This window comes from Mustelus asterias, chromosome 2 (genome assembly GCF_964213995.1).
Source record: "Mustelus asterias chromosome 2, sMusAst1.hap1.1, whole genome shotgun sequence".
Taxonomy (NCBI): Eukaryota; Metazoa; Chordata; class Chondrichthyes; order Carcharhiniformes; family Triakidae; genus Mustelus; species Mustelus asterias.
The window spans coordinates 119,046,711-119,062,082 of record NC_135802.1 but is presented as its reverse complement, the minus strand read 5'-3'; the positions used below and the strand labels follow the sequence as shown (position 1 = coordinate 119,062,082).

The following is a 15,372-nucleotide window of genomic DNA, read 5'->3' as shown; positions in this document are numbered from 1 at the left end:
ACATATGGATGATATTGGAATAGTGTAGATTAGCGGGGCTTTAGATTGGTTTCACTCATCGGCGCAACATCGAGGGCCGAAGGGCCTGTACTGCGCTGTAATGTTCTATGCTATTTGAAATCTACCTGACAGTGACTATTCACGTAATCAAAGTTTAGCTCCCCTCTGGTGTGTATATTAAATACCACCTAGATGAAAATCTCTTTAACCTCAGCTGCCTCTGTGCCAAAACGAATTTGACCTCCATAGACTTACATAATTTACAGTTTGTGGGTAACTACTGTGCATCAGAATTGCAAGCCATTCTTGATCTCTTCAACTCTGCAAACAAGAAAACCTGGCCTAGTCAGCCAAATATTCCAATTATGTTGCAGGAAGACTCTGGAATATGTCGAGCATTTCCCATACCTTGGCAGCTACCTCTCTCAAAAAGCCACCATTGGCGAGGAGATCCTTCACCAGATCAGCTGTGCCAGCTCAGCTATCTGAAAACTATTGCAGTGAGTGTTTGACAACTAAATCCTCCACAAGATCTTGTCACCACACTCCAGTACTGGAATGTGCATCAGTGACACACAAAGTGGAATATTTCCAACACATCTTCCAGATTCAATGGGAGGGTCATTGAACAAATGCTTGCGTCCTTCTTGAAACCATCTCTGCAAGCATCCAGGCAAACTCCAACAAAATCAACTATGATGGGCTGGACAATCTGTCTGGGTGTCTCCCATTAGGTCCTGGTTTCTCAACTCTCAATTGGCCAGCTAGTGATCCAGGGAGAACTAAGAAAATACTTCAAAGACACCATGAAGCTCTCCTTGAAGAATGGCAACATTGACATTACTGACTGGAAGGAGCTTGCTATCAATCATTCATAATGGTGACAACTTTCCCATCAAGCTGCAACATGCTATGAGTCCAAATGCTTTAATGTTGAAAAAGAGAAGCAGCAGTGAAAGAAAGAAAGGGAAGCGTGTCCTGCACTCTGGATCCTACTAACTTATGAGATGTTCTACAAGATCAGCAAGTCAAGAATTGGCATGAAGACCCATGGTAGAAATTTGCGACAACAAAAACAGAAAATGCTGGAAAATCTCAGCAGGTCTGACAGCATCTGTGGGGAGAGAATAAAGCCAACGTTTCGAGTCTAGAAGACCCTTCGTCAGAGCAGCTCTGATGAAGGGTCATCTCGACTCGAAATGTTGGCTCTTCTCTCCCCACAGATGCTGTCAGACCTGCTGAGATTTTCCAGCATTTTGTTTTTATTTCAGATTTCAGCATCCGCTTTTGCTTTTATTGTAGAAACATGTGACCCTGAATAGACGACATCCTCAAGTCGAGGGACAGCCACAATAACGATGATAATTGACAAATCACTAACTTGATCTTTGTGTATTTAGGAAAAATCATTTTCAATTTGATAACTTTTAATTTTGTTGAATGAGATTTTTGCAGGGTTTACTTTTTGCAAGTCTTTCAAAACACACAAACACCAACTACTGATTGATGTATGCAAAGACTCTTTGTAGCAATAGTCAATCCCAACAAATTGTTGTTCTTCCCAACGTACCAGGGTCCATTTCAAATCACATGATAGATAGACCCAGGAAATAAACATTCTGTAATAAACAAAGAGCCAAACTCAGAGTTTGTGTCCTTATATGCCCTGTTTGTGAACAGAACTCCCACTTACCTGATGAAGGAGCAGCGCTCCGAAAGCTAGTGGCTTGTGCTACCAAATAAACCTGTTGGACTTTAACCTGGTGTTGTGAGACTTCTTACCCAGAAAAGTTGCCATTGTTGCTGCTCTGATTGGAGGGAGAGGGTGGGGAAGGTGAAGAACTATTATAATTCACTTAATTAGTTTTTAATGGTTTCTGTGAGGATATTGGCACAGCAGAGAAAATGGCATAATAAATCATAATCTATATTTCCCAGAAATTTCTGTGATTGAATAGTGATGTATATTTTCAAGAAATTTCAGGCCCCTGCTTCTAGGAAGATTTTCCTGTGCATAGACACCATCCCCCCCCCCCTCCGCCACACTAAGTTGCTGTAATTCCCACTTGCGCTTAAAGAATGCTCGATTTGTGCAACTCTACATATGTGAATTAGAATCCTCCATTAAAACCAAGCGACAACCCGCTGATAGGAATAAGATTGTGATTTGCGTGGAAGCTGTTAGATTTCTAACTTTATAGTTAGCAACGAATTCAATAAGTGGACCACAATCTTTAACTGCCATACTGGAGTGGCCCTCCTGCTATTACAGGTTAGCAACGAAAATTGAGACTCCCCAAATTACAATGCAGATTACAGATGACATTTAAATGTGTTTCTTCACTTCATTCACTTGCTTCAGTTTTTGCTAGCTGTGTTCCCCAATGTTACTGATATCAATACCAAACATAGGCATACAGAAGTTCACAGGAGCGCGAAAGACAAAGTGCTCACCTCCAGTGAAGCAGTCAGTAGCCTACATGAACATAGAACTGGTTCCACACTGGTCTATCTCTACAGTTGCACGACTGTGAATGGCTTAAAAGAAGCAATTTTGGCCATCCCTATAGGATCTCTGAGGGCGGCACGGTGGCACAGAGTTTGGCACTGCGGCATCAGTGCTAGGTTCAATACCAGCCTTGGGTGACTGTGTGGAGTTTGCACATTTTCCCCATGTCTGCGTGGGTTTCCTCTGGGTGCTCTGGTTTCCTCCACAAAAATGTGCAGGTCAAGCGGATTGGTCATGTTAAATTGCCCCTTAGTGTCAGGGAAATTAGTAAACAGGTGGGGTTACAGGGATAGGGCCTAGGGATTGTTGTCAGTGCAAGCTCGATGGGCCAAATGGCCTCCTTCTGATTGTAAGTTCTATGATTCTAAGTGCAGTTGTTGAACTTGGAATTGGGTGCCAGCGGGAGAGAAGTGAACCAGCATATCAACAAATTGTTCCAATGTCAGCTGATCTTACCAACAGGAGTAGAGCTCCCAAAAATGAGAATAGGGCTCAGATTTTCATCCTTAAGGTTGAAATCGTGAGTTGGGCCATTTCCGACATTGCTTCCCACATGACAGTGTCGACCCATGTTACTGTCATGGCGGGGAGTTGAGGGTGATCTGGAGATTGGGTTTCCATCTCTAAAAGCAGGCCCGAGGTGGAAACAGAGGCAGGCAGATGCCGAAGCTGGCAAGCTAGGACATTGGATCATTTCTGTAAATGAGTGTTTGTCACCCTAACCCTCGTCCACCCCTCATTTCCCCTGCATACCCCCTCAAATCTCCCATGCTCCTTCAAAATACCCTTTGAATTGCCCACAACCACTCAACCTGTATCCACTATGACGTAACTCAAGAGCCCTATACTAACACTGGGATGTCTTTGAAATGCTCATAAAATGGTCAAATGTGCAAACAGCCATTCAAAAACCTCTTCAAAACATTCATAAAACTGTCAAACAATGCACACAGTTGTCTTCACAACTGTGTAAAACACACCTGGTGAGCAAAGTTCATTAGTAGTTTTTAGCTTAAACAAGCATTCATAATTAGACTGCATACAGTAGTCTCTGAAGTTGCATGAACACATGTCCATTTGTTTAATTTCATTCCCTCCAAAATTCAGTGGATGGACTTTACATTATAAGAGATACAATTGTCAACACTTTTTGAATTTATTTGTCAAAGGCTACAAATTCCAGGCTAGGCTTCCTAATGGCCCATAACACCTCTGAGGGTCTGTGCACCACACCTCTTAACAAAATGAGGCTATCTCCATGAAAACAATGGGGGGGGTCTAAAATTCCTACCCTGCAATGAGATAGGCAAGTGCAGGATTGCTGTGTGTGGGTTAGCTTACCTACATTCCTAGCTTGAGTCATAAAATTCCACATGATGGGAATGGGGGGTAGGAATTCTGGAATTCCATTCCGCCCACCATTTTTAAATACCTCTCACCTCCATTCCAACACATCCAGATGCATGAAAATCTGGCCCTAGAAGTCTGGCTAATTGTGTTCCACAGGCAATCCAAACAAACAAACACCAAATGGACCGACTGTAGCTGGACTTCAAAGCACCTCAGATAGATCAAACAGTTTCTGAATTAATTATATTTTTCCAATGTAACTCAAATCAAAGATAAACACAATATAAACCAGAATCATAAATATCCATCTTACCTTTATGGTTGAAAATACCCTCCATTTCCATACTGCTACGTGAATGTGCAATACATAGAACACTGCTGGGAACAACTCCTTCTGCAGCAGGGGACCGATCAGTTGTCCGGACCAGGCACCAGTCGGGTTTATCATGAGGCCTCTCTAAAACCTCCACAGTCTGACCCCGGCGAATGCTCAATTCATTGCTGTTGGTTGCTGAGAAATCATGGATAACGACTGTTAACTCGCAGCCACCTGACAACTGTGGAGGAAGGAAAAGAAACACAAAAATGATGCAACATACTGACCATATGAAAAATCAGATCTTTCATACAGAAACAAACCTGAAAACTTCTTCATAAATGAAAAATTGTCGAACAAAAGATATCAATAAATATTTAAGGATTGCATTGAGCAAACCACACAATTTATTTCAAATAAATTTGTATTAAAAAGCTTGAGTCAGAATTCTAATTACTAGTTTTATACATTTCTACCATTGTATCTTGTCAAAGTGGCATCAAGGTTGAAGAGGAGACTGGCCTGTCCATGCAGTGGTGTCAGGCGTGCAGAAAGTGGGTTTGAGTGGGGGAACCTTAAGGACCAGTTGCTGATGCCACATTGGTGTTTCCTCTAAAACAAGTGAGTATATTTCAAAAATTACTGCATTGACTGTAAAGTGCTGGGGCTACAAAAGGGGCTATGTAAATGCAAGGCATACTTTAGTTCTCGCTCACTTGCTGACACTTAATTTATGCAAGTTCCATACTGGCACTTGCACCAGATTGCGAAGGTTGTGAATACATGTCTCACTCTGGAGATTTGAGCACACTATCTGGGCTGACACTTAAGTGCATTACTGGGGAGTGCTGCACTGTGGGGAGGTGCAGATGAGATTTTAAACAGAGGCTCAGTCTGTACACTCAATGACTATGAGATCACATGACACCATTCGAAGAAGAATGGTGGAGCTCTCCACTGTGTCCTGGCCCATAATCACTGCTGTAGAACCTTGCTGCCTGCATTTCCTACATTACATTCGGAAGTTCAGGAGAAACTTTGCTCAGATAATAACTTAGAAGTCCCGGGGATTTATCTACCTTGAAAGCCATAGAACATAGAACATAGAACATAGAACATTACAGCGCAGAACAGGCCCTTCGGCCCACGATGTTGCACCGACCAGTTAAAAAAAAACTGTGACCCTCCAACCTAAACCAATTTCTTTTCGTCCATGAACCTATCTACGGATCTCTTAAACGCCCCCAAACTAGGCGCATTTACTACTGATGCTGGCAGGGCATTCCAATCCCTCACCACCCTCTGGGTAAAGAACCTACCCCTGACATCGGTTCTATAACTACCCCCCCTCAATTTAAAGCCATGCCCCCTCGTGCTGGATTTCTCCATCAGAGGAAAAAGGCTATCACTATCCACCCTATCTAAACCTCTAATCATATAGGTGAGGTGTCTGAAGATTGGAGGGTAGCAAATGTTGTGCCTTGTTTAAGAAGGGCTGCAGAAAAAGCCTGGGAACTACAGGCCAGTGAGCCTAATGTTGGTAGTGGCTGCAGGAAAAGCCTGGGAACTACAGGCCAGTGAGCCTAATGTTGGTAGTGGGTAAGTTGTTGGAAGGTATTCTGAGAGACAGGATCTACAGGCATTTAGAGAGGCAAGGACTGATTAGGGACAGTCAGCATGGCTTTGCGAGTGGAAAATCATGTCTCACGAATTTGACTGAGTTTTTTGAAGGGGTAACCAAGAAGGTAGATGAGAGCAATGCAGTTGACGTTGTCCACATGGACTTTAGCAAGGCCTTTGACAAGGTACCACATGGTAGGTTGTTGCATGAGGTTAAATCTCACAGGATCCAGGGTGAGGTAGCCAATTGGTACAAAATTGGCTTGACGGCAGAAGAGAGAGGGTGGTTGCAGAGGGTTGTTTTTCAAACAGGAGGCCTGTGACCAGCAGTGTGTCTCAGGGATCGGTGCTGGGTCCACTGTTATTTGTTATTTATATTAATGATTTGGATGAGAATTTATGGGGCATGGTTAGTAAGTTTGCAGATGACACCAAGATTGGTGGCATAGTGGACAGTGAAGGTTATCTAGGATTGCAACAGGATCTTGGTCAATTGGACCAGTGGGCCGATGAATGGCAGATGGAGTTTAATTTAGATAAATGTGAGGTGATGCATTTTGGTAGATCAAAGAGTGCAGTTTCATAGCTCCTTGAAACTGGAGTCACAGGTGGACAAGATGGTGAAGAAGGCATTTGGCATGCTTGGTTTCATTGGTCAGAACATTGAATACAGGAGTTGGGACATCTTGTTGAAGTTGTACAAGATATTAGTAAGTACACACTTGGAATACTGTGTACAAGAAAGGATATTATTAAACTAGAAAGAGTGCAGAAAAGATTTACCAGGAAGTTACTGGGACTTGACGGTTTGAGTTATAAGGGGAGGCTGGATAGACTGGGACTTTTTTCCCTGGAGTGTAGGATGTTTAGGGGTGATCTTATAGAGGGTTATAAAATATGGAGGGGCGTAGATAAGGTAGATAGTCAACATCTTTTCCCAAAGGTAGGTGAGTCTAAAACTAGAGAGCATAGGTTTAAACTGAGAGGGGAGGAATACAAAAGGGTCCAGAGGGGCAATTTGTTTACTCAGAAGGTGGTGAGTGTCTTGAACAAACTGTCAGAAGCAGTATTAAAGGCGGGCACAATTTTGTCTTTTAAAAAGCATTTAAGACAGTTACATGGGCAAGAAGGGTAGAGAGGAATATGGGCAATTGGGACTAGCTTAGTGGTTAAAAACTGGGTGGCGCGGACAAGTTGGGCTGAAGGGCCTGTTTCCATGTTGCAAACCTCTATGACATTAAGTCATCTCCACATGGAGTAGTGAGACAAGCAGCATAGATAAATTGAAGGGGAGTAAAAAGTAAGATGTCAATTTGGTGAAATGGTGTGTAATGGAGGGAGCATAAACACTTGCAAAGACTTGCTGCGTCAAAAAGGACCTACTGTCCTGTCAATTTTATGCAATACAACTTAAAAATATTTAATTGGCTGCTTTGGGTATCCTGCTTTCTCCGAGTTTAAATAAATCTTCTCCACTGACATGAGGCCTAATCATCTTCATGATCTAATGCAGTTTGGAACTGGCAAGCTACTATTATTAGGACCAACAGTGAACTGCCAATGATGAGTGAATTCTCAGCACTAAAAGGCGTTGCCACCCAATGTAAAGCAGTGGTGAGCAACCTCGGGCCACATGCGGCCCATCAGGGTTCTGAGTGCAGTCCATGAGACATTTTGACTGTTGACTGTTGCACATGCACAGGGTTGCCAAATTCCACTGGTTTCCATCCCATGTAGTTTTTTCCTACCGGTGTCACTGAAGTGATACACACATAAAGCAAGGACAAGTGAGGCGCATTCTGATTGGGGCGACAGCTGTGGGACCCAGCTGCGTCCAATCATAACGTAAATATTTCTTTTGCCTTTATCATTTTCTAATACTTGTTATTAAATATTTGACATGTATTAAACGTACTCAGTCTTATTCATGGGGGCAAGGTTAGCGAACAAGCCCAGTTTCAGTCTTGCGGCCCACTGTGAGGACAGAGGGCCACTCATGTGGCCCATTCACCAGCCTAGATTGCCTATCATTGATGTAAAAAGTCGAAATAGGGGCAGATTTTAAACACGTGAAATTGCAAGCCTGTTTTATATTCTTCCAATTTACCATCAGTACTCAAAACATATATACATACAATGTATTAACTATTCATTGTATTATTTTAATTAAATTGCATGCAACTTCTTTAATGGCTCTCAAGTGTCCAGAGAAAATATTTTGGCTGGAATTCTCCGGCCATTCACGCCGGCAGGAGTCTCTGGTTCCGCCACAGCACACCCCTGCCCACAGGATTCCCACTGGCATGGGGTGATGTCAATGGGAATTCTCATTGACAGGACCGGAGAATCCTGCCGCTAGCAAACAACACACCACCCCCGACCGGCAGAAAACATGCGGCTGGGAGGCCGGAAAATCTCACCCCTCATCTCTGAAGTAACTGACAGCCAATCCCTTGGGTCCAACCTAGAGATCTTAAGTCTCTGTTCATCAATCATTTCTGAAGAAAACTGCTTCTTTGCAGTTGAGGCAGTCAACAATGCATGTATGGATGGGCAAAGATTGTCTTTCCACAAGTATACCTGTTGTAAACTTTGGGTTTGCCTTATATAACATTTCAAGGACATAGGTGTTGGTTACTATTGTATAGAATCCAAGCATCTTTCTTCACAGTGTCCTGTACCTAATAATAGAATAGTATAATTCAGGGGAGTGACAGTAATATTAATATTCTTTGTGATCTGAATATGTCTTTAACATGAGGTTGCCACAGTGGCTAGCACTGCTGCCTCACAGCACCATGGACCCGGGTTCAATTCCAGCCTCGGGTGCCTGTCTGTGTGGAGTCTGCACGTTTTCTCAGTGTCTGTATGGGTTTCTTCTGGGTGCACCGGTTTCCTCTCAGTCCAAAGATGTGCAGGTTAGGTTGACTGGGAACGCTAAATTGTGCCTTAGTGTCGGGGGACTAGCAGGGTAAATATGTGGGGTTATGGGGATAGGGCCTGAGTGGGATTGTGGTCGGTATGGGCCTGATGGGCCAAATGGCCTATTTCTGCACTGTAGGGATTCTATGAAAGTAACGTGTTCATCTCTAATCTTTTGGCGTATAATAAAAAAGTGAAAGACCAATTACAAATTAATTTATATTTATAGTATTTATGATTTCTTTTATAAATGGCAAGTGAATATACAGAGAAAATTTTGCAATCAAATTTTACCTTAATCTAACTAACTACAGAAATCTTAAGAACAATGAAACTAATTAAAAAATGGCACATTATCCCTTGTTGTGGGCTGGTTTAACTTTGTCTGGTTATCCTTCCAATTCTGATCATTTCTGGGCTTTAGGAGAATGCGATTTTGCTTACTTGGCCAAAGTTAATTCCCCAGACTAACTTATTATCCCAGTTGGAGAAAGTGCCATTTCTCTGACACCTTCACGAAGCAAAAAGTCACCAGTAGGCCTGCTAATAAAGATGGTTACATCTCCTGCAAATCTAAATCCTGAATTATTTCAAAAATATGTTCCAAAACATTATATCAACACTAAGAGTGGAGCTCAGAAACCGTGCCAATCATTCTTTACACACATACTAGGAACTACAATGCTTTTGAAGCTGTGCACTTCAAATTAGGGGCAAGTAAGATAAAAGATTTTAAAAATGTGAATATGTGAGGTGTTTAATGTGATCACAGTGATGCTTATTATTTGAAGCATAGTTTTAAGGAACGAAAAGCTAAGTTTTCACCTATGCATTTCTAATAATACATCAATTTAAATAATTCTTCTGCTGATTTCTCTGCACTTGAATTAGTTCTTACAAGATACAGATCATTCAGACTACATAAAAATTATAATGGAAAAGATTCAACGTTTTAACATTTAGAAATATATTAAATGCTTTGGTGTGGATTCCATCTTGAAATTTCTACAACGAGCAGAAATTATAGCATATTTAACCTACAGAAATTAAATAGGAAAATAAAACAGCATCATTAATGGAGTAAGCCTGAGCACTTTATTTGCACATTGGTAACCAGATGAAGAGCAGTGACGATTTGATTTCTAAGTGCCATTTCAATAAACAATCAGGGTTACAGTTACAGTATGTCTCATTAAGAGAAAAATATTCCTGACATTCCAGCCTAGCTGAGGAGGTTGTGAGAGCAGCAATTTCATCAATAGTTATCTAATACTGCAAATGAGATATGTACGTAGAAGTCTAAAAAAATTCAGTGATATTCTAACGATCTAACACCTATTGTTACCATAGCAGCGATAAGGAACAGAGTATGCACGCAAACAAGCAGTCATTAACAAAGAACATCCATGATGCAGTATTAGAGGTTTAATTTTTAACTTGTTTTTGTTTTTAGCTGTTATTTCAAAAATCATGTATTAAAACATTTGTACTGGAATGGTTGGATATGTGGAAGGTAAAAGTGAAAGAGTAGAAATTACACAGGTTGCCACACATGTTAGTATTACAGAGCCAGCACAACAGATTCTCCCCATGCATGTGAAACGCTTTCCACTAAGCTCTCTGTTCATGGCAATACACAAATGGACATAATTATTGTATTAAGTAATGATCATATAAAATAAGAATTAATGAGCATTTGGAAATGCATGAATCAATCAATAGATAGCAACGATTTATTAAAATCAAGTTATGTTTGAATTCTATAATGAAACCTAAACTCATCCTCTTTAGTTTGGAGGTTGGGAATTCCAAGTCCCAATGATCTTCAGCCCTTTTGAGCATGCGCTGACTGGGAACTGGCTGCACATGCTCAGTACTACCTTTCTACATTTTTCAGGCTGAGGACCACCCCTGCATGCCTGCACAGATGAAGAATGGCATAAGAAAGGCAGGTCAGATGACCTAATATGAAGTGCTATTATCAAGTAGATATCCAGGGGGAGGGACAGGAGAGGGAGACAGGGAGAGATCCCAAAAGGAAACCCCAAGTAAGGGAATTAAAGCAGGGGTCAAACATAGGTCTTGTTAAGTTAAAGGAAAGGAGCAGAGAAATAAATTAAATTAAAGGTTTTGCAGATTTTAAACAAGGTGGATATGAGAGAAGCCCTGAAGATCCAAGAAGACAGCTGAAAGTTGGTGAATCATGCGGGCTACTAGGACAAATTTGAAGCAGTGGTATTCTGCTTGGCATGGCCAGAGATCTGAAAGTGTTCTTGGAAGGTGATATTTGAGTGTAGGATCATTTATTTTTGAAAAATGAGGATGGGACTGATTAGATAGATCGAAGAATGCAATACATGCTTTGTGTGTTGATTTTCAAAAGGTGTTTGATAAAATGCCTGGTGGTTTCTTGTATTAAATTAGGTCACATGGTATGAGGAATTGTAGCAAAATAGATTGAAAATTGGTTTGTAGATAGGAAATGAAGGGTAATTGATGTTACTCCTAGTGGAAAAAGGGTATAAGTCACATCCCAGCAGTCAACAACATTAACAGCCTGCCTTTAACAAAGGAACACATCCCACATGTATAATCAGACAAAAATTGATACTGAGCCAAATAGAGATACTAGGATGGGTGATCAGCAGTTTGGTTGAATAATTTTTCAGGAGGGTTTTAAAGGCAGAGATGTTTAGAGAGGGAATGCCAAAGCTTTTGGGCTTTATGGCTGAAAGCACAGCTGACAGTGATGGCAAAGAAAGTGAGGGCCTCATGAGATGCCACAGTGGAAGGAACACGATTATTAGCAAGTTGTCGATCACAGAGATAGGGCGAGGAAAGGCTTTAAAAGGATTTTAATATATGGATGAGAATTTTAAAATCAAGGCCTCTTGTAGGTCAGCAAGATTATGGATGATTTTTGATTAGGATTTGGTGCCAAGTTGTGGATGAGTTTAAGTTTACGGTGGAGTTAATGGGAAGACAGCCAGAAGAAATTTGAAATAATTGAGTGTTAATACAAAACCAAAATTCAGCAGTTGCCGGAAATCTGAAATAAAAACAGTGAATGCTAGAAATATTCAGCAGGTCAGGTAACATGTGTCAAGAGAGAACTAAGTTGATGTTTCAGGTCAATGAGGGTTTCTGTCAGAATTGGAAAAAAGATAAGACATTAAATAGGTTTCAATAGTAGAGATGGGAAAGGTTGGGGGAACAAGAATTATAGACATAGATCTTGGGGTTAAAGGGATCAAGGGATATGGGAGGAAGGGGGGATCAACATATTGAATTCAATGATCAGCCAAGATCAAGATGAATGCTGGAGCAGACTCGAAGGGCCGAATGATCTGCTTCTGTTTCTAGTTTCTAACAAAGGGGCGATATTAAGATGGGTGATTAGGAGTCTGTGATAGGAGAAATTAAATGACAAAAAGGACGATAGTTCAAAGGAGATTGTAATGGGGCAAGTATAGAAACAAAAGATGAGTCTAGAAGAAGGAACTAGCAGAATCATCACCAACAGCTGCTGCTATTCGAAAAATGGGGACAGAGGTTATGAACTGAAATTGCTGAACTCGATGTTCGAATCCAGATGATGCTAAAGCACCTATCAAAAAATGAAATGTTATTCCTCAAGCTCACGTCCAATTTTACTGGAACTAGAAGATTGAGATCAGAGAGGTCAATGCAAGAGTGGGTTGGAAAATTAAGGTAACAAGGTGGAATCCTGCCTGCTGACTGAATGGTGATATTCAATAAACTGGTCTAATCTGCATTTGGTGCCTCTCAAGAAAAAGAAAAAGCAGCAGGATACTAAATTGAAAGATGTGTAAATAAATTGCTGCTTGGGGTTTGAACGATTGGGTTAGGTGGTGGTAGTGGGGAGGGGCTTGTGATTAAGGATCAGGACACTATAATACCATCCCTTTAGAATACTGAAAGCGGAGATGAGGATAAGATGTGTTTGGTGATTGCATCACACAGGAGGTGGTAATAATGGCAAGGAATGATCCATTGAATATGGAAGCTGGTAGAGTGGGAGGTGAATGTAAGGGGAACTCTAACATTATTCTGGGAGGGAGAGGAGGAGGAACAGAAGTACATGGAATGGAATGGACACAGTTGAGAGCTGAGACCACGGTGGAGGAGAATCTTGGACTGAGGGAATAGAAAGACAAATCTGAAGTCAAGTTGGCACTGTCAGAACAGATGCAAAGTAGATGGAAAATGGATCAATACCTGACAGTAGATGTGGGAAGAGGAAGTGTAGTCAAGGTATCTGTGGGAGTCAGTTGGGTTTTGGTGGAATTGATCAAGTCTTTTTCCAGAGACAAAAAGACTGAGGAAAGTCAGAAATAAGTTAAAATAAGAGCAAAATTGATGAAATATTCCATTCTGAAAAGGCAACAGCGCCAATGTACTGGAAAAAGAAATGGGGATGGGGACATGAGTAGGACATGAATAAAGAATGCTCAACATATGCTGACAGATAGATGGTTGGGTTCCATTCAAGGAGGAAGCAGAGATTGTAGGGGGATGGAGGTGAAGGATTGGACATATATGGTGTAAAAGGGAACAATGAGTGCAAGGAATGGTGGAAGATGTTCGAAAAGTTGCAGATGTAGCCGGAAAGAGATCAACAAGAGGAGAAAAAAATCGACTTGAGATCAGAAGAAGACAAGTCCATGGGCAAGATGCACCTGAAACAATAGGTACACCAGGGAAGTCCTGTTTGTGGATCTTGGGAAAGAGGTATAAGTGGCTATGCAAAATTGTGGGACATGAGATTAGAGAGGGAGGGAAAATGTCCACAGTGGATTATGACAATCTTGATGGGGTCATGATCCAGGGAGAAGGTAAGAGTCACCAGTGAGTTGGCAATCAGCCTCTGCAAGGTAGAGGTCTGCCAACAAAAACAGTAAGAAGTCTCACAACACCAAGTTAAAGTCCACCAGGTTTATCTGGCAGCACTAGCTTTCGGAGTCTCAAGCTCCTTCATCAGGTGAAGGAGCTTGAGACTCCGAAAGCTAGTGCTGCCAAATAAACCTGTTGGACTTTAACCTGGTGCTGTGAGACTTCTTACTGTGCTTACTCCAGTCCAACGCTGGCATTTCAACATCATGGCCAACAAAAACAGTGCCACCCTTGCCAGCAACTTGCCATGAATGTGCATGTGATGCAATACCTTCCTTTTCGCCTCCCAGAGCAAACAATGATTTACTTCTACTTCGTATCATTTAGTAGATTTAATTTGCTGTTCACAATGCAGTGACTGCTTTGTAGAATTCCTCAGTTCAGTTCATAAGCGTATCCCCAAGTTTCCAGTTTTATGTTAGTTTGATTTTCCACCCACACCCTCTCTGACCTTGGTAGAATCATAGAATAGAATCATAGAATCTCTACAGTGCAGGAGGAGGCCATTTGGCCCATCGAGTCTGCCCCGACCACAACCCAGGCCCTATTCCCATAAGTCCCACATTATTGCTTTGCTAACCCCCTGATACTAGGGTCAATTTAGCATGGCCAATCAACCTAACCTGCACATCTTTGGACTGTGGGAGGAAACTGGAGTTCATAGAAATCATAGAAACCCTACAGTGCAGAAACAGGCCATTCGGCCCATCAAGTCTGCACCGACCACAATCCCACCCAGGCCCTACTCCCATATCCCTACACATATTACCCGCTAATCCCTCTAACCTATGCATCTCAGGACACTAAGGGGCAATTTTTAGCATGGCCAATCAACCTAACCCGCACATCTTTGGACCGTGGGAGGAAACCGGAGCACTCGGAGGAAACCCACGCAGACACGAGGAGAATGTGCAAACTCCACACAGACAGTGACCCAAGCCGGGAATCGAACCTAGGTCCCTGGAGCTGTGAAGCAGCAGTGCTAACCACTGTGCCGCCCTTCCTATCCTCCCAATTCCTGGAGTTAATAAGTTCCTGGAGGAAACCCACACATACACGATGAGAATGTGCAAACTCCACACAGACAATGACCCAAGGCCGGAATTGAACCTGGGTCCCTGGCACTGAGAGGCAGCAGTGCTAACCACTGTGCCATCGTGCTGCCCCAAATGGTCTCCTACATTGTTCTACTGATGTTCAAGGAACAGCACCTCATCATTCAATTAGCAGTTAATAGACTCCTGGATCCAATACTGAGTTCAAAAGTTTCATTTCATAACCTATGCCGCCATTTTCTTCAGTAAGCAACTATTGATATTGTTTTGCAATTACAGCCCTAGATATATTTTTTACTTTATCTGTCAAATTGTGCCTTTTACTTCGCACAATCATCCCTCATAATTTATTTATCCTGCCTTCCACCCCTTCACAGACCTTGCCTTTTGTTAATTTCTTGCCTCCCATTTCTCTGCTTCATAATTGGTAAAAACATATTACATTGCTAACTCTTTCCAATTCTGACAACAGGTCAATGACCTGGATCATTAACGATTTCTCTCACCACATGCATTGTCTGACCTGCCTTTTGTTTTTATTAGAATAGTTAAGCTTGGAGTTGATAAAACCATGGTTGAGGGTTTCAGTAGCAGACAAGCTGGGGCAAAGGCAGATTTGCGCAACGTTACAAATGTGGAAGTAGGCTGTCTTTGTAATGGAGAAGATATGTTGTTGGAAACTTAGC

The 15,372-nt window shown here is 41.8% G+C and overlaps 1 protein-coding gene across 3 annotated transcripts in view; it reads right to left on the bottom strand.

The window, feature by feature from the left end:
* LOC144510730 (triple functional domain protein) overlaps positions 1 to 15,372 on the bottom strand; it is a 589,246-nt gene that overhangs the window by 134,262 nt on the left and 439,612 nt on the right. For all 3 annotated transcript variants that reach the window (XM_078240506.1, XM_078240513.1, XM_078240521.1), the window contains one exon: positions 4,173 to 4,416. In XM_078240506.1, the coding sequence (XP_078096632.1) occupies positions 4,173 to 4,416 (244 nt within the window). The remainder of the gene's footprint in view (positions 1 to 4,172; positions 4,417 to 15,372) is intronic.